We start from the raw sequence: 20945 nt of genomic DNA on the forward strand, positions 1-20945 counted from the left end.
TCCGTGTGTGTGCCTGCATATGTGTGTGTGTGCACATGTGCATGTATGTGAGTAGTAGTAGTAGTAGTGGTGGTGGTGGTGGTGGTGGTGGTGGTGGTGGTAGTGGTAATGGTAGTGGTAGTAGTAGTAGTAGTAGTAGAAGAAGAAGAAGAAGAAGGAGAAGAAGAAGAAGAAGAAGAAGATTTCAAGGAACTTCATGTAGTGATAGTGCGGATGTTATAGATGTTGTCTTAGTGTTCTTTCTAGTAGTTGTTTTCAAAGAGCTTCATGAGCAAGTAATGTGGATATAGATGTTGAGAGAGAGAGAGAGAGAGAGAGAGAGAGAGAGAGAGAGAGAGAGAGATGGCGCGTGTCTGTGTCTGTCTCTCTTGTTGGAAGTGGGAAAAAGATTCGAGGGCGGTGGGGATTGACATATATGATAGATGACCAAGCGCATAATGAGACACAGAGAGAGAGAGAGAGAGAGAGGGAAAGAGAGAGAGAGAGAGCTGGGACCTCGTTACTAGTTTTGAGAGAGAAATCAGTGAGGTGTAGATGATCATGGCCGGGTCGGGAGTGGCGGAGAGTACAGCAGCGGCGACGGGTGATTTGGTGAGGGGGGTGATGGAGGGGGCGCGGGATTGGGTGCAGCAGCAGTTGCAAGAAGCACCGGATCCGATGGCCAAGATCAAGGCGGTGGTGGGAGCGGGGGGGCTGCAGCTGCGCCATGTGGGGCTGGGGCTGGTGGGGGTGGCGGCGGTGCTCCTGCTGGTGAGCATCGGCAGCATGCTCACCCTCCTCCCCTTCGCCTTCCTCCTGCTAGGCAGCCTCCTCTCCTCCGTCCTCATGGGCGTCCTCGTCCTCTGCCTCGCCGCCCTCGTCTCTGTCGTCGGCGGCCTCCTCTACTACTTCTCTCGTGCCTCCTCATCCCGTGTCAGGTATGGACTCGTAAGGGTAATTCTTAGATCTTGATCTATATTTTAACACTTCCTTATTGCTAGTTACATTGTTCTTTAGTATCATCAATTTTCTTTCCGAGATGAGACACACCCCCCAATGTCTAAAGGGGGTGCACCTCCCCTCTAAATATTAGTTTTGCTAGCAAAAGCACGACCGGCATTGCGCCAAATAGAATAGCTTGCAGGTGAATAACAAAGTGTTTGATCGCACTACAACTCCCCTCCTCAGTGACCCTACCAAGGAGGAGGACGACCCAATGTTTAATTTGGTAAGATTCCAAGCCTAAACAAACAAGCTAGATGAACATAAACATCCAACCAAGTCATGCAACCAGCAAGACTTGAACCCATAGCCTTATGATTATGAGCCCTGGCATTAACCACTACACCGACTTTAGTAGCATAATCCTACTACTTAGATTTTCTTGAAAGATTAGCATTAATAGTTTCACAAGTCTAAGGAAAAACCCTTAATGAGTCGGATCAATCCAATATCTCTCACACCTTCACATGTAGCAACCTATTCATTGAAGCCCAATTTCCAATTTTCCACACTTTAGATGTAGTTATTTATGCATTACTAGCATGTTGCTAACAATTCATGTCACAAATGATGTGTGTGCATCATCAAAGTATTTAACCATTCTACATGACAACTTCACATCCACTAGCAAGCATTACCCACTTGTGCACTTTGTGAGATATTATTGATATGCCTTCTATGGTCTCAACAAAGCATGATCACATAAGCAATAGTATAGAGGATTGTTGTGAGAGTTCTTTTTCCTAATTTCATATGTCACCTTCATAACTTGGAGGGAGTGTGTGTAACTTGAGAAGCATAGAGAGAGAGAGAGAGAGAGAGAGAGAGAGAGAGAGAGAGAGAGAGAGAGAGAGAGAGAGAGAGAGAGAGAGAGAGAGAGAGAGAGAGAGAGAGAGAGAGAGATTTGCAATAATTAGCTCTCACATGTCTTGGTAATTTTTGGGCAGGATTTCAAGGACTCTCCTTAGCCATACAGACACAATTGCTACTGCCGCTTCACTTCATATGCTCAGTCCAAGCTATGCTTAGTAATGCAAATACACTTACGATTGCCACTTGACATCATAGTCCCAATCAATTTAACTATGCCATTGTTCCACTTTAATGCTCACTCGAAGACACCCAAAAGCATCTCTTCACCAACCCTTGCAAGGACTATAGAGAATGTATAAACATGAACTAGTGTCCATTTCACTATGTCAACATTAATATCGGTTTATGAAAAAAATAAAGACAATATAAACATCGATTGTAGTTGGCACTCTATAGAAAAAGACTTTGCTAGAATTATGCTCATGATATATAAACATAATGAAAATAACTATTTGTAATGTAGTTTTAGCATTCATTACAACCTTGTGCTTTTAACATCTAATAAATTAACGCATAAATTTTTTGTCATTCAAAGAGAGGCCACAAAAATATGCCATTTTCAAATTGTCGTTAGTATTCTGTTTATCTTTATTGAAAAAATGTAGGGCAATATCATTGCACTCCAATGAGCATTACAACTTGTTAGGTGTTTCAATTCAAGAGCTTCACATTAGGAAATTTTAAGGTCACTTAAGGCAATAGTAGTACTATTTCTTACTTCAAAAAAGGAGGCACAAAGAGAACTAAGTAAATAACCTTAAAATCATTGAAAGTGTAGTGTATGAGGCCATTACTTAATGCTACTAGAAAACTAGTTTATTTTTGTCTCTTATTGTCCAATCTACTAAGAAAACCTAACCAATTTAAAGTTGTATTGTTTAGGAGCTCAATGTAATAATTGTCTTTAATGGTATCGGAAATCAAAAGCTTATAGTCTAAGTAATTTGGATCCTTTTAGTCATGTTTCGACCTTCTAGTCATGTTTGGCCATGATTATAAAGGGTATGCACCATTCATGTTACCCACTTTCAAGCTCATTTCCTTCACCTTGGCTTCTAAACCTATTGAGCTACATAGTTGTGGTGACTTCATCTTTTCCATATTGCTACTTTTGGCATTTGGGTACGGTATCCAAATGGAGATGATATAGAAGTACGATTGTGCAAATAAGGATACATGGAAAACTTGCAAGTGGTTTAATGAAATATTCTTGCTTGTAATAGGTAGATAGCTAGTAATAATGTGAAGAAGTTTGTATTGTACCTGAAAGGTGAGAAGGATCAAAGCTTGCTTGGAAGAGCTATGGCGGGAGAGCAAGAGCAAAAAAGAGAGAGACACAAAATGGGAACTCCAAAAGTCACAATGTGTGACCAGGCCTTCCTTTATTCAAACTGTCACTAAAAGAATAAAGAATAAAGTGACAGTGACGGCCGCTCACCACCTACAGTATGCACTGGCAGGTACTGTCAATGTAGTAATATATAGGCGGCTAGGCGAAGGCGCCTTTACCCCCAACAACCTCCCAATTAAAGGCGAATTTGCCCCAGTGTGAGGAGTGAAAAGAAAAAAGAAAAGACAGTACAATGTACACATGTACAACAGGATGAGGAAAAACATCATCTCATCCAACGCCCATCAATCTCCTGAGGAAGGTGAAGCACTCGTAGTGAGGCTTTTCATGACCAGATCTCCAGGATTTTCATCTTTGGAGATCTTGACAAGGTCAACAGACCTGTCCTCCATGGCTCCACATATGAAGTGATACATCACCTCAATGTGTTTTGTCTTCGCATGAAAGACTGGAGGTGTAGTATCAATCCCAAGGTCATGAACCAAACGGCCCAACCATATAGCCTCCTTGCAAGCCTTAATGTCTGCAACATACTTGGCCTCAACAGTAGAGAGAGCCATACACTTCTGAACCCTAGACATCCAAGAGACAGCACCTCCAGCATAAGTGAATACATAGCCAAAAGTGGACTTCCTACTATCTACATGTCCTACATAATCGGAGTATGTGTATCCCACAACTCCTGTATCCTGGCTGCCATAGCAAATACACATATCAGTTGTGCCCTTCAGATATCTCATGATACCCTTCACAACATCCCAATGTTTCCTGCTAAGTGTAGCCATATAGTATGCCACAACACTAACTGCAAAGGCAATATTTGGACGAGTGGGTATCATGGCATACATCAAACTGCCCAGGGTTGATGCATAAGGGATCTTGGCCATCTTGGCCCTCTGCTCATCTGTCTGCAAACAATCGGCCTGTGAGACCTTCAGATAAGAAGGTAATGGACAATCAATAGGCTTCACATCTTGTATACGAAAACGCTCAATGACTTTATGAATGTACTCTCTTTGTGAGAGGTAGAGTAGTCCCTGATGCCTATTGCGCTTAATGCGCATACCAAGAATGTGAGAGCCTTGTCCCAAATCCTTCATCTCAAAGCTCTTCTTCAGCTCAGATTTAAGAGTATCCAACTTATCACGAGCTTTTCCTGCTATCAACATATCATCCACATAAAGTACCAAAATAAGGAATGAGCCATCATGGGCTTTCTTCATGTAAAGACATGGATCCATAGCACTCCTACTATAGCCCTATGACTGGATATAGGCATCAAACTTATGATACCACTCCCTAGGTACCTAATTCAAGCCATAAAGACTTTTCTTCAACTTGCACACTAGGTACTCCTTGCCAGGTTTTACAAAGCCCTTAGGCTGTTCCATGTAAATCTCATCATGCAAATCCCCATGCAAGAATGCAGTCTTGACATCCATTTGATACATGTCCAAGTCAAACTGTGTGACTAAGGCCAAAACCTAGTGTAGGGTGGTCATCTTGACCATAGGAGAAAAGACTTCATCAAAGTCAACTCCATGCTCCTATTTAAAACCCTTAGCAACAAGTCTTACCTTATAAGATGGCTTAGGGATTCCAGGGGTACTTTTCAACTTGTACACCCATTTGCACAGCAAAGCCTTCTTGCCCTTTGACAATGCAACCAAATCCCAAGTCATATTCTTATGCAAGGAGTCTATCTTAGACCGCATAGCCCTCTTCCAGGAGTGATTGTCACCCCTGCGCATAGCCTCATTACAGACGAGAGACTCTCCTGCATCTATAACTAAGACATAGTGCATGGAGGGCTCAAATCTGTCAGGTGAACGTCTATCTCTAGTAGACCACCATCTCAGTGCAAGTTATACTGCATGTCCAACATTTTATCCAACACCCTAGCCATGTGGACCAACTACTACTACAAGCTGTCCAACTGGCTGTGTAGGAGCACGTGGCTCCTCCTGGAATATAACCCTGCATATCTCTACCACCTTCTCAGGCTGCCTATGCATCTTGTCTTCATGGAAGACTACATCATGGCTACAGATGACTTTCTATGCCTGTGGATCCCAAAGGCAATAACCCATCTCGTCTACATCTCCATAGCCAAGGAAAATGCATTTGACACTCTTATGATTCAGCTTATTATGCTTGTCCTTGGGCATGTCCTTGGGCACATGCCAGTATGCCTCACATCCAAAGACACGTAGATGCGCATAAGACAGAGGTTTCCCAATCCATACCTTCTCTGCAACCTAGAAATCCAAATCACTGTAAGGTGATCTAATTATGATATGCAGAGCTGTACTGACTGCCTCAGTCCAAAAGCTCTGTGGTAGGCCTGCATGGCTAAGCATAATGTGTACACGCTCCTGGATGGCTCTATTCATCCGCTCAGCCATACCATTTTGGGGTGGGATATAGGGGACGGTTAATCAATGCTTAATATCCCTCTCCTCACATAACTACTCAAAGATACGTGACACATATTCTCCCCCATTGTCAAAATCCTAAGGCATTTTAGCCTATACCCAATCTGTTTCTCAACCAATGCAAGCCATCTCTGAAACACAACCAAGACATCGAATTTAAGCTTAATAGGATAATCCCAGACTTTACGCAAAAAATCGTCAATAAACGTCACAAAATACTTTGCACCACCCATAGACTTGGGCCCACAGACATTCGAATGTACCAATGCCAAGAGCTCACTCATGCGTGTCCTACCAGACTTCTTATGTGTATTCCTAGTTTGTCTATCATAAAGACAATGCTCACATGAATCAAAACATGCATAGTCAAGGGACGGTAAGTACTGCAAACCAGAAAGCATTTTCATTCCCTTCAAAGTTATATGGCCCAGACACGCATGCCAAAGATATACATATGGGATGGAACCCACTGACAAAACATGGTCAATAGAGGATCCATCAACTACAAGAGAATAGAGGCTGCAAGCCTTAGCACCTCTAGCAAGCACAAGTCTACCACACGTGATTTTCCAAGCAGAATCTCCAAATGAAACATGACACCCAGCATCATCAAGATGCAGATACATGACGTACATCCTATAGCAGAAAAGTACAGCCAGTAGAGAACTACAGCCGTACATCCCCAATGCCAACAATAGCAAGTGACCTATCATCACCGAAGTGAACTAAACCAAAGACAGTGCAGTAGGAGTGAAACCACTCACGGCATGGTGTAACATGAAATGAAGCACCAAAGTCCAAAAGCCAGCACTGCGCATTTATAGAGTGAACCTGGTCAACAGCATAACATCACAGGAACTAGATGCAAGTATGTACTCCCCATTAGAGTCATCAGTCTGCATGACATTTATTTCCTTGATTTTCACACTAGATTTCATAGGTACCATGCTGCGATCAGAGGACTTTTCCTATACGTTGTCTTTCCCCTTCTCTTTGCACTTCTCATTGCGCAACTCATGACACTATGGGTGTATATGACCCTTCTTGCTGCAATGATGACATGTCACATTAGCATTTCTCCCACGAGACTTGCTACGCGACTTAGACCTAGACTTCTACGAGTCTTTGCCATGGCCATTTCCACGATCATTCTTTCCATTACCATCTCTCCCTCTAATAGTCAAAGCATGCGACACACGAGAGGCATCCAAATTCTTACGATTGATCTCTTCCTGTAGAAGAGCACAGTCTACATCAGGCAAGTTCAAAATAGTAGCAGGAGCACATAAGGTAGTGCGGAATATATCCCATGACTCACTCAGAGTCCCAAGCAAAAACAATGGAGTAACCTCATCATTGAAGGTAATGCCCTGCGAAGTCAAGCTCTTGAGAATAGCATGGAACTAGCTCAAATGAGCAAACATCGTCATATTCTCCTTCATGCGTAGGTCCTTAAGTTGCTTCAACCAATTCATCTAACTTGCTAGACTTTTCTTGTGATATAGGTTATTGATCTTATCCCAAAGCTGCCAAGCAGTTTGTGCTTTCTCAACCACATTGTAATGCACCTATTCAGTGAGAGACAAGATGAGGGTGGACTTGCATAACTCATCAAACTCCCTCCATTCATCATCAATCATAGTTTCACGATGCTCTCCATGCAACCTTAGTGGTTTTGTCTGCAATTTCCGCACCAATACCTGCCAAACTTGGCTCTTCCAATAGGCATAATTCGTACCATCAAGCTTAGTGATGTTGAAGATAGCACTATCAATGGAAGAAGACACTCTCTTTGAACCAAGTGTAGTGTTAGTCCATATCTCTAATTGGTTTAAAAAATAACATCTTAGATGGGTGTTAGACTACTATTAGGGTGATCCTTCTAATGTTTCCTCTTCAAAGTAGAACTAGGATTCCCACATCCAACAAGTCCACTATTCCTCAAAGGGGGAATGGATGGTATTGTTTGTGGAACCAAGATTTTTTATCAACTACTTGAGGGCCCCCTTTAGGATTGAGGAGAGGGTACCTCACACATGGTATTAGTGAGTGATTAAATTAACTAGCTCTATGATGTACAAAAATTAAATAAGATAAAAGAACAAGTTAAGTGATTGCTTAGGTAGTAGTTCCTGAAGTTAATCTTAAAGTTGATGGGAATCAAAACCTTCAGGAACAAATTAGAGGAATCAATCCAACTAAGAGAGATCTTTCCTTTGGTGTACCAATGGCCTGCAATTCAAGGGATTATTAGTTTTGACAGTCAATATTCTAAATATTATAAATGATGTTTGTTTTCACATCAGTTCTGAATCCTTCAAGAAGATAAGTTTTGTAAACCTTATGGCCTCGAAATGGGATGCATTTAGGAATTTACACCAGCCAAACTTATTTCATCCGCTATGATTAATGGACCGTTCAGTGAGCTACTAAACATCATTAACCCTTTTCTCCTCTATGCTTCTTATGAGTGAGGATAGGCTACTTTGTATTGATAATGAACCATTCCTTGTATGAAAATGATTGCCAACATCCCAAGGACCTATCCAACAAGAACCAAAATATTGGGGATATCTAGAGGTATCTGGCCATTAGTGTTTGTCATCCTCTAAAAGAGCCCTCGACTTATGAAGACTTAACCTCTGAATAGTTTTATGGAGATGATGAAGAATTCTTTGTATGGTTATATTCTATACTTGCATGTAATTGACCAATGGATCAAATTTTTCTATGTACTAAGATGTCTATTTACATTCATATTCATCACTAGAATATTTCTATGAGTTAATCTAAAGAGGTTCTAGTAGTAAGCAAGATGGATTAAGTGAGTACCTTGAGTATTTGGGTTTATTTTGATAAGTTAGCAATGAAGCTCATTACATGCAATTGATACTCAAAATTATATCATATACTTGACTCCTCGTCCCTAGCTCTACAATTAAAAGAAAACATTATGACTATTTTAAAGATAATAATATTGATTGACCTTAGTACACAAAGAGGTAGGAGATTTAGTAGAACATGGAAACAAGTAGATCCCTACTTCAATTTAGATGCAAATCAACCCAAGGACATGGGAAATAATTTTAAGCTACTAAAGTGGATTGAGGATCTCAAGTTAATCAAACTTTATAAGTTTGATTATTTGAGGTGGGATAACATCAAATTTAGGAAATTTGTTATGAGAAATAAATGGATCTATGATGATATTGTTATGATTATTCCCCTAGATAAGATAGCTCTCATGGATATATGGAAATCTAATAACTATTGGGTTCTTGAATATCTTGATCTTCCTAGTCATTGTTGAGTTCTAGATCCCAAGACTAATTAGATTCTTTGTGTATATATTGAAAACAATGGATAAAGTTGTATTCAATTTTTATTAAGTAAGCTATTCTTGCCTTTGTGTTTTTTATAATAGACTATCTTTTCTTTATTTTAGAATATTAAGGACACATTTAAATTTAGGATATTTAATATAGTGTATGTATCAAATGCCTTGCCAATCTGTATGCTTGGAATTTTGAGAAGTAGTGATATCTATTCTGGAGAACCTCTTGACTCCCCTCCATACTCAAATTTCAATAAGGTTGGTTGTTGAGAATGCCTTGGATAGTCTGCCAACATTTATTTGTAATTAATCCCAACTATCCCAAAATCTTATGTTCATCTTAGAGGAATCAAATGGAGAGAAGATTTAAATCTCCTGACATTTCTTTGTATAATTAATCCCATCATTTCTTTGTATAATTAAATCTCCTGGCATTTCTTTGTATAATTAATCCCATCATTTCTTTGTATAATTAAATCTCCTGGCATTTCTTTGTATAATTAATCCCATCATTTCTTGTAATTAATCCCAACTATCTAGAAATCTTAGGTTCATATTAGAGGAATCAAATGGAGAGAAGATTTAAAGTCAATCTACCTATACTTTTTTGAATTCTATTGTACTAATGATCTAGTAATCATTAATGGAGAAATAATGGTTCTACATCAATGAGTTTATAACCAAGTGTTGGAAGTCTTGTTCCCAAATCACATAGTAGTTTATGGGGGAAATTCACAAATTTTTTATGCCATGGGAGTATTGCATTTCAAGAATGTAACAAGTATCATACACTCATACACTGCAAATAAGACATGATGAAAGGGAGCTTCTTAGGCTCTGCTCTCTTTTGTTATTTCTTAGTGTGATATACTTATTGAAATGACTAAGTGTGGTAGAAGGGATCTTCTTACACTCTACACTCTTCTATTATTTCTTAGTGTACTCTACTTATTATTGAAATTACTAAGTGTGCCTTATATATGGGCACCACACACACACACACATACACTACAGCTGATGGTGCTACATATCTTACTTATTCACCATATACATTAGTCCACCTTTTATGTATGAGCTCGTGAATATAGCCTAGAAATGTGTACGCTTTCAAGAATGTAAGAGGTATCATGTAGTCATACACTACAAACAAGACATGATGGAAGGGAGCTTCTTGAGCTTTGCTCTCTTCTATTATTTCTTAGCGTGATCTACTTATTGAAATGGCTAAGTGTGCCTTATATACGAGCACCACATACCCACTACAATTGATGTTGTAGGGTAGTATAGTGTTATGTGTCCCATTTATTCACCATATATTTTAATATGCATATCATATACCAACTAGTGGATACATTCTAGCATCGTGTGCACCATATATGTCAACACTCCTCCTCAAGCTCAAGTCATGAGAAGGATAAAAGCTTGAGCTTTCATTACTCAAGTTATGTATTCCCATTGCTTGTCAAAAGTACTCTAGCTTCTCTGAGGGTAATGATTTAGTGAAAATATCTACAACCTATTGCTTACTATACTCATATTATAGATCTACATCTCCACTAAGCACCTACTTCAAATAAAGTGGTAATGTAGCTCTGTCTATCTCATGCGTGTAAAAAATGCTAGGTTATCAGCTAGCATAATGTTGCTAGTGTTATCACAATAAAGAGGTATAGGATCCATTATATCATAACCAATCTACTCTAGCAAGCTACATAACTATGTGTCTCACATATTACAATGGTTGCCCCTCTATACTCAGCCTTTATAGAAGATAAAGCAACAATAGGTTGCTTCTTTGACATCCATGAAACTATTGCACTTGATAGATTGACTACATATCCTAATGTTGATCTTTGATCATCTATATTACTTGTCCAATTTGTGTCGTAGGCACAAAGTATGGGCTCATTACCAGCCCTACAGTGCAATGCATAACCCATTTTAGACTTCACATAGCCTGTGATCCTACATACTACATCTAGATGGATCTCTTGGGTGACTACATAAACTAACTCACAACTCCAATTGCATAGCCAAGATCAAGCCATGTAATGGTAAGGTAAATGAGGCTTCCTACCATATGCCAACTACATACTACATCTAGATGTGATCTCTTGGGTGACTACATAAACTAGCACACAACTCCAATTGCATAGCCCATGATCAAATCATGTAATGGTAAGGTAAATGAGGCTTCCTACCATATGCTTGTATATATTTGGAACCTCGATCTCATCACCCTTATGCACTAATAAATTTGAGTTTGGATCAACTAGTAAGCTCATACATTTACATGCTACCATGCCATAATTTGCTAGCATGTTTAATGCATATCGTCTCTGTAATATCCATGTATCTTCTTCTTCTTTCAACACCTCAATACCAAGAATGTATATGAGCACTCCAAGACCCTTCATCTCAAATTCTTATTGCAATTGACCCTTGAGCTAAGCAATAAGTTGCTTATTATTTCTTGTAAGAATGAGATAGACCTTACCACTTCCCCTAACTAATGCAAACAAGGAATATTTTGATGGAAATGCATGAAATGCCAAGTGATGTAAATATGCTATAATGTAACCATACCATGCTCTTGCTTAGGAGATTGCCTTATACAATTTGCTTAGCCTATGATCTTTATATCATTGTGGCTACTGCATATATACTCTTCAGTCAACTCTCCATTCAAGAATGCATTTTTTGTGTCCATTTGATGCATTTTCCACCTCTTGACTATAGCCAATGCAACCAATGTGTCAATGGTAACTCGGACTAAAAGTTTCATCATAATCAATACCATATTGCTGAGCATAGGCTTTGGCCACAAATCTAGCCTTATACCTACTCACACCACCATTAGAGTTATACTTTATCTTATATACCCATTTGCATCCATTACTTTTCTTTCCATTAGGCAAGTCAACAACAAACCATGTACCTTGTTGCTCCAAAGCATCCATCTCCTCATCCATAGCATGTACCCACTGGGGGTTCTCCACTCCATCCTCAATCTTCTCATGCGCTTTCTCTTCCAAGACATTCATCATATATACATGATGTATAGATGTGAATCTATCATATGTCAACCTTTGTACTAGGTATTTCATGCATATAGAGCAATGGGATAGGTTGGTTTTTGCTCCACCTCTCTATAGACCTATTTGCTATCCAAAATCTATAGTCTTAGATGTCATTGATTGAACATTAACATCATCAACACATGGCTAAATATTAGTGTCCCCCTAAGCATGGGATTCTGGACTAATTTTGCATTGATCTAAAGCTTCTTAGCTCATAAGAGTGGGGCTGATTTATTCTTCTAATATTAGCAACATTGTGTGTATTTATTACCATTCCAGATCCACTTACACGTGCTCTTAGTCACCTTGACCATGGGGTAACTATCTATGTTGTAATGTTAAATGCAAGAGAAAAGGCCCATAATTTTTTAGGTATAAAGGGTGTCCTAAAATTTAGTTGGATGTTTCATTGAGAGCAAGTATCCCTCCCATGCAAATTATATATAATCGAATAGCACCATGTGGTTAGATTACGCAGTCATGAAAAGGGACTAGATGCCTAAGGGGGATGGGGAAAACCCTAACCCTAGAATTCATGTATAAAAGATGTGGAAAATAAACAAGATATTTTTGTATATTTGCTTTACCTTTTAGACTTTTTGCCAACCTACTGTCTTGAGTGAGGATGAAGGAGAGGGAGTATAAGTGTGTGTGTGTGTGTGTGTGTGTGTGTGTGTGTGTGTGTGTGTGTGTGTGTGTGTGTGTGTGTGTGTGTGTGTGTGTGTGTGTGTGTGTGTGTGTGTGTGTGTGTGTGTGTGTGTGTGTGTGTGTGTGTGTGTGTGTGTGTGTGTGTGTGTGTGTGTGTGTGTGTGTGTGTGTGTGTGTGTGTGTGTGTGTGTGTGTGTGTGTGTGTGTGTGTGTGTGTGTGTGTGTGTGTGTGTGTGTGTGTGTGTGTGTGTGTGTGTGTGTGTGTGTGTGTGTGTGTGTGTGTGTGTGTGTGTGTGTGTGTGTGTGTGGAGTGATGGACATGGAAATGAGAAGCTCCTTGCATCCTTTTCCCTTCTTCTCCATCTCATCCCTTTGATGATGAATTGCAAATATGAGCAAGAGTGTGTGAGTTGAGAGTGTGAGAGAGTGAGAAACATGGTTCTTTTCCCTTCTCCATCTCATCCCTTTCATGATAAATTGCGAATATGAGTAGGAGTGTGTGAGTTGAGAGTGTGAGGGAGTGAGAAACATAGTTCTCAAGCTCTCTTCTGAGAGAATGCACTAAGTACATCTCCATGTTACAAATATATCATGAGTGCTGCGTAAATCTCAAGATCCTTCTTTAAAGGAGTAGGAGGAAGATATACCATTGCATGAGAATGGTGATGTCACACTACAAGAGAACAAAGAGAGTGAACTCTTACATGACTAGAATCCTTACATGTGGCATAGGCTTAACTAATAAGTATTAAAATTATATTTGTAGCTAAGCAAGAAAGAAAATATATGAAAAAAGCAAATATTAGGGGGTCATCATCATCATTTTCTTCTTTTTCTCTCTTGGAAGCACATGTCTCCATAGCTCTATGCTACCCAGCCTACAATAAATACCACCCATCATAATCTCAATCTTCTTCTTCTTCTTCACAAGCTATAGCATAATTGTCTTCTCTACCTCAGTCCTATCACAATATATTGTGCACTACACACCCACCATGCATTGATCTACCTTAATGCACGTAGGCATACACACATACCTTCAGGCATGGAAAAGGGGCATTATGCTGGGGCCCCCCTCTCTCTCTCTCTCTCTCTCTCTCTCTCTCTCTCTCTCTCTCTCTCTCTCTCTCTCTCTCTCTCTCTCTCTCTCTCTCTCTCTCTCTCTCTCTCTCTCTCTCTCTCTCTCTCTCTCTCTCTCTCCACCCACCCTATTTCTCGTCGCAAAAGGGAGGGTTAAGGAGAGTGAGGAAGAAGGAAGGTGACACCTTGGGTGCACTTGCATATGACCCCACAACTCATTTTAGGACCACTACACTTAAAGACCTTGCATTCAAAGCAATGTGCACAAACATTCTAGTGCGCCTACCTTGTGCATTGGACATGATAGGGCGCTACTTCTTTGTATGCCCACATGCATGTGTGCATTGAACCAATGCACTAGTGCACTACACATAGTTCATTGCATTATATATATATATATATATATTACACCACACAGATTTACACATAGCCTAGTGTGCAAGGTCACTGTTGCATTAGACCCAACCTTCCACCTAGTGCATTGCACCATGCACTAGCACACCCACTAGCACAGAGTGCACAATGTGTAGTGCACATGCACCAATGTAGACACTCTAGTGTACATGTGCACCTACTCTTAGTCCACATCTAGTATACTCATCTAGCATCACTTAGGATATTCATCTTGCACTATATCTGCAAGTTAGCTCACTATTATATTAGCCTACCTTGCATTCCAATCCTACCTTCGCCCTAGTGTACAGTGCATGGTGCACAACACACGATATATAATGCATAGTACACATGCACATCACATAGTGTACTGATACAAACACCCGCAAGTAGTTGCACTTGTATCTATCTACCTCACCTAGTACACTCACCACCGTTCACTACACCTCGCACTATAGCCCATTAGCACATTAACTCTAAAACCCCACACACCACCTAGTGCACGACCTAGTGCATAGCATACAATGCACATCAATATAGTGCATGATGCACACATGTACATTGCACTAGCATTAGCCCTTGCATTGGTCCAATTAATTAATTCACCTTGCACCTAGCCTAATACACACTACCTTAGGACATCTTGTAGGTGCACCATCCTAGTGCACTGCACTAGACACACAGCACACATGTACATGTGCATTGCACTCCTAATCTACTAAAGTGCACCCACCTTGCTTATCCCTACAACTTAACCCATCCACACTTACTTCATTGTACCTTAATGCACTACATTGTACACTAACCTGTCACCTCAATGCACAATGGATACCCCATGCACAGAAACTAGCATGTAGCGCACATGCATGAGAGAAGTTTTTAGAATAGGATCCCTATCATAGCTTGCAAAGACAACAAAAAATTGGAGCTCCCTACAGATTGCCTCCATCCCCATTTTGATGTAGGCATGCAAAAGGTGCATTATTGTGATCTCAATTAGTGTTGTGCATCCAGTAACCATGCGTTGTGAAGTTGAGAGTCCTCTCCTTGCCCTCAATGTTGAGAGCATTGCGTTCCATGATACAATGTTTCACTGAGACAAGTTCTCTATATGTTATGAGACTCTAATATGCTTCCACATTTGGCATACATACTTGAAAGTGTGTTAGCATAAAAGATCCTAGAGAAAACCTTTCTTGATGCATCGATATGTATAGCTTTCCCAATTGCCACAACCATCACTTTCAATTGTCCTCCTCCACATTGGCACCATTATGCCTCTCGAAAAGGGCACCACATGTTTAAAGGGTTATCACAATGTCGACTCCTAGTTTGAACCCATACCCTCTTTTTAGCTTTGCATGTAAAACTATAAGGCTTTCTCATGCTTGCCTTGCTCAAGATATGTAGAGCCCACTGCATTACATGTCATAACATTGCAATAAGTCAATCCATAAAGGCAATAGGCAAGTCCCCCTACATTCACACTTTACTCCCTCTCAAGAAGGGAGCGAAATGTGTGAACAACAACTACAAAGGTTTTTTGATTCGATTTCTTACCTTCCTCTAGCATTTGCCTACACAAAAGTAAGGTCTTTACTTCTTGACCTTGCTTTATATATGTTGAGGGCTTTACAATCCAACACACAACATCATAGCCTCACAAGTCATTGAACACATTCTTGCCTCCGCAATGTTTCCACACTTTCCATACATATTCGCACAAATGCTACCGATAAAGAAATCTTATCAGAAATCATTCCTCCTAGCATTAGCATGTTATGCAATCTAACTTCCAATGGTCTTTTTTTCACCGGACATATTTCAAGCAATGTCCCTTCTCAAAAGTAGATTGTTTCTTCTCTCCAATAGACATGCTTGAAGGATAATTGTACATAGCTTTCAATTTGAGCTTACTCCTACCCATTGCATGTGAGTAGTATAATAGAGATCTCTCTCCTTGACCTTGCCTAAGGTGCATTGACAACACTACATTCCATGAAACCATATAAGTTGGGATAGTTCAATAAACATACTCTTTCCTTCCATAATGTTTCTGCATGTAGCCATACATACTCCATGAGGCATTACGAAGAAAAGTAGTAGAGTTAAGACTCTTTTGTTGAGCATCACAATTAACATATTTTCCAATCTCTATGGACCTTTGTCCAACTGATTGCCCCTTTATAGGAACAACCTCTTCACTATCTACAAGTGTAGCACATGCTTGAAGTGTTATCAAGCATGTCTAATTGTTTGAGCTAAACCCATATACTTACTTTTTTTGGCACAAACATAATACCTTATCTCCTAGCTTATGCTCAACACATGATGTAAGCATTGCCTAATGGACAACTTTTTCAATACACTTTTACATACATGCTAACAAGAGTGCTCCCCATAAAGATGTCAAAATTAAATCCTTCCATTTGGGCATTGGCATCAAGTTTTGTGGCCATTCTTAGGACAATTGGGCTAGCACATGTGTTAAGAATACTTTAAAAATTATTACTACCCTCTTTTATTGCTTTATGCATTTTCAATGTGTCATGACCACTTCCAGGCTTGAAAAAACTAGAGATTAGGGCTTCCCACGATGAGTAGTATGATGCAAAAGAAAAGCAAGGCATACCATGTGATGTACATGTCACCATAATCTAGTAGAGGGTCATTGTTGGTATAGGGTTGGGATCTCCCTTTCGAAGTGGGAAGTCCATTATGTGTTATTGTGTTGGATGGCCTATCCGACCATAGTTGAAAACCTTCTATGTGTCCATTATATGTTAGTTTGTTGTCACTACAATTAATTGACTATAAAACTAGTATTTGTTTTAAAACACCTAAATCATGTGTTGGTTGTGCTTGTGTAGATTTGCTAATTCGTATGTCTAATGACTAGCCTAATTATGCCTTAGGCCATGAACTCTCTATTTGCCTTGCAAGAAAGTGATCCATTAATCTACAAATGATCAGATAAGACTAAGGGAGTGATGAGATTGTACTTGGGCACCTCAAAAAGAAGCTTATCATAGGTAGCCTGGTCAAATAACACCATGTTGTGGACCTTCTTCTTTTGCTTTCCCTTGCTCCATTTCTTTTTCTTCTATTTATTGTTGCTGGCTCGAGTCTTGGCTAGCTTAGTAGGGATAGACTAGCCTTTCTCCTTCTAGGGAGCTATTTTTGCTCACATTGGACTCCCCAAGATGGATTTACATGTCAAAACGAAAGAGAGAACGGGGAAAGCTAGAGTTATATTTTGAATCATGTTCACCTACCTATGTTAAACTACTCATTTATCTTTTAAGCAATGATTCATTCATAAGATTTCCAAGCAAAGTGGCCTAAGGTCAAAACAATATCAAATGAGCTAATCTAATCTTATTCAAATATTTAATGTAAACATATATTTGTCTTAGATTAAGAAAATATATTGTCATTTTATATAGTTTCATAACTTCTGTTGAGATGACAAGCTCAACACATGCGGACATTAATGATGGACCACCTGGTTAGATGGATCCACACGTCTACACTTAGCACATCGGTGGTCATTATGACTCTTACATGGCCATTGACTCATTACTTATTATATTCAGGTAGTTACACCTATTTACAGCTGGCATAGTTATAGCGCCAGTCGACTAGTGTAGTCGGTTATGCATTGTTTGACATAGTAGGCCACTTTCCTTTATGTTGTATCTTATCTATACTTTGTGTACATTGAAAAGTGGATGGAAGAAGAAGAAGAAGCTAGCAAGAAAACGTTTTGGCCTCCATCTCTCTTCTTGTCTCTTGAGTGAGCTTCTTCTTGTGCATTCTGTGTGTGTTTGGCGCCGCAGCTCAAGCAAGTCCCCCCATCACGCGATTCTTGACATGGTATCAAAGCCGCGCCACAGAGAGAGGCTGATTTCGAAGGCTGAAGTGAAGGAGAAGAAGCAAGGTTCGAGCAAGCAAGCCACAGGTAAGAAGCTCTCCCATCCTTCCACTCTCTCTCTTGGATAGTGCCTGTGGAGGCACAGGAAGCAGGGTTGAGCAAAAATCTCAGATTGCTGTGAGATTTGGTGTGCGAGCAGATCACTGTGTATTCTGTAGATTGGCCCGTTAGGACTTTCTCGCAGTTTTTTTGGGCATCTGAGGCCATTTTAGGCCCCGTTTTAGAGCCACAAGGTTGCAGACAGTAGTTTCAGGGTACACTGTGATTCCGACTGTATTGACCGAAAGTGGGTGCACATGTTATAGATTGCGAATCTGTAATTTTTGAGGTGTTTGTAGGAAGCAAACATAAGGTTTATCTTGTTGGAGGTAAAGGCGCCTCCGCCGTGCCACCCCGTGTATTACTACACTGACAATACCCGCCACTGCACACTGCAGGTGGCGGGCGCCCGTCACGTCACTTTATTCTTTATTCTTTTAGTGACAGTTTGAATAAAGGAAGGCCCGGTCACACATTGTGACCGTTGGAGTTCCCATTTCTTGTCTCTCTCTTTATTGCTCTTGCTCTCCCGCCATAGCTCGTGTGCAAGCTTCGATCCTTCTCACCTTTCAACTGGTATCAGAGCTTGGCATTCTCTTGCTCGAGCTCGACTCGGTGCTTCCCAACCTTCGCATCGACTCGCTTCACACATTGGGTCTCCATCCCGGCAGCCATAGCCGACCTCTCGAGCTCCCGACTCTCCCCGGCTTCCCGAGCTCCATCCCGGCCTTCTTGAGCTTCATCAGGGCCTTGCCGTTGAGGTATTGCTTTAGCATTTGCAAGCATTTGAGTGTATTCTCAGTTTGAAATAGGGCAGGAACAAAGGGCAGCCACTCTTCTTGAGCTCCATAGCTCATATCTTCCCTCCCCTTTGCATTGGGCCTTCATGGCTTGGTATGTGCCTACCTTGGGCCATCATTGAGCTCCCCCACACTCAACATTCAGCCACATTGATCAGCAGCCATTTTCCAGCAACTCACACTGATTTCAGCGCACCTATTTAGCCTTCCCCTCCTCATGTGTTGAAGTTGTGGCCACTTGATCTTCATCAAGCCCTTGTGTGTGGCCTATTGGGGCTTATTTTGGAGCCCCCCAACCATCATAACTCCACGTGATTGGCAGCAGCACTCCATGCCTCAACACGCTGAATATGGCGCCCATTTTCAGACTTTGACCTCCACGTTTTACAACTGAATGCTTTGTTGCTCATGGAGCACTCATCATTGGCCTATTTGGAGGGCATTTGAGCCATTTTTTGGATGTCATTTTGATGCTTTGGCTTGACATTGAGGTTGGGAGCTGATCATTCTCAGTTTTGAAACTGTCATTCACTGCATAACAGTGCTGGAAACAGGGCAGCACCCCTGACACTGACATTTGTTGCTTATGCCTCATTCCGTTGGAGTTCCCATTTCTTGTCTCTCTCTTTCTTGCTCTTGCTCTCCCGCCATAACTCGCGTGCAAGCTTCGATCCTTCTCACCTTTCAACTGGTATCAGCAGTTTTACATTGTCTGTGCATTTCCAGCCTGCATTATGGCGTCCTCTTCGACTGATAATGCCATATTTAACATCACAAAGTTGGATGGTACCAACTACTCTTATTGGAAGAGTCAAATTTGGCAGGTCTTGGTGCAGAAATCTCAGATTAAGCCACTTCGGTTGAGTGGGGAGTAGCCTGAAACTATGGACAATGGCGACTGGCTTGAACTTGATGAGCTATGCAAGTCCACAATTGTATTGTCTCTCACTGAACAGGTACATTATAATGTATTTGAGGAAGCACAGAGTGCATGGGATCTATGGAATAAGATCAAGAATCTTTATGATAAGAAAAGTCCGGCGAGTCAGATGTACTGGTTGAAGCAGCTTATGGATCTGCACATGAAGAATAATGCGACTATGTCTGCTCACTTGAGCCAGTTCCATGCTATACTGAAGAACCTGACTTCGCAGGATATCACCTTTGGAGAGGAAGTAACTCCTTTTTTCTTGCTTGGGACTCTGAATGAGTCATGGGATGTATTCCGCACTGCCCTATGTGCCTCTAGTGCTACTCTGAAACTGAATGATGTTGAGAGTGCTGTTCTGCAGGAAGAGGTTAATCGCAAAAACTTGGATGCCTCTCGTGTTTCACATGCTTTGACAGTTAGAGGCAGGAATGACAGGAATGATCGTGGTAATAACCGTGGCCGTGACTCGCAGAAGGGTCGGTCTAAATCTCGTGGAAAGTCGCGTAGTAAGTCGCGTGGGCGCAACGCTAATGTCACTTGTCATCATTGTGGGAAAAAGGGCCATATCAGGCCACAGTGTCATGAGTTGCGCAATGAGAAGCGCAAGGATAAGGGCAAAGAGAAAGTGCAGGAGAAGTCCTCTGATCGCAGCATAGTACCTGCGAAGTCCAGCGTCAAGATTGAAGAAATTAATGTCATGAAAACCGAGGATTCCGATGGTAGTGATGAGTTCATACTTGCAGCTAGTTCTTCTGATGCTTCACACTTGACTAAGACACCTAGTATGTATGCACAGTACTGGTTATTGGATTCAGGTGCGTCGTTCCATGTGACGCCTTACCGTGAGTGGTTTCACTCTTACCGTACTGTATCTGGATCAGTCAGACTTGGAGATGACAGGTCTCTTGATATTGTGGGCTGTGGAGATATTCAGTTGCAGTTTTCCACTGGCAGTTCCTTTTTGCTCAGGGATGTACGTCATGTACATGTGCTTACGCGCAGTCTTATGTCTGCAGGATAGTTGGATGATGCAGGGTTTCATGCCTGTTTTGGGGATTCTGCCTGG

The 20945-nt window shown here is 40.8% G+C and overlaps 1 protein-coding gene across 1 annotated transcript; it reads left to right on the forward strand.

The window, feature by feature from the left end:
• The first annotated feature begins 420 nt into the window (after positions 1-420).
• LOC148016531 (uncharacterized) lies at positions 421-2224 on the forward strand. The gene is made up of 2 exons (XM_087664527.1): positions 421-917; positions 1929-2224. The coding sequence occupies exons 1-2, from the start codon at positions 535-537 to the stop codon at positions 2008-2010; spliced, it is 465 nt and encodes a 154-aa protein (XP_087520653.1). The 5' UTR covers positions 421-534; the 3' UTR covers positions 2011-2224.
• The last annotated feature ends 18721 nt before the right edge of the window (positions 2225-20945 follow it).

Source organism: Lygodium microphyllum, chromosome 23 (assembly GCF_053477565.2).
Source record: "Lygodium microphyllum isolate KBCC chromosome 23, Lygodium_microphyllum_v1.1.10, whole genome shotgun sequence".
Classification (NCBI taxonomy): Eukaryota; Viridiplantae; Streptophyta; class Polypodiopsida; order Schizaeales; family Lygodiaceae; genus Lygodium; species Lygodium microphyllum.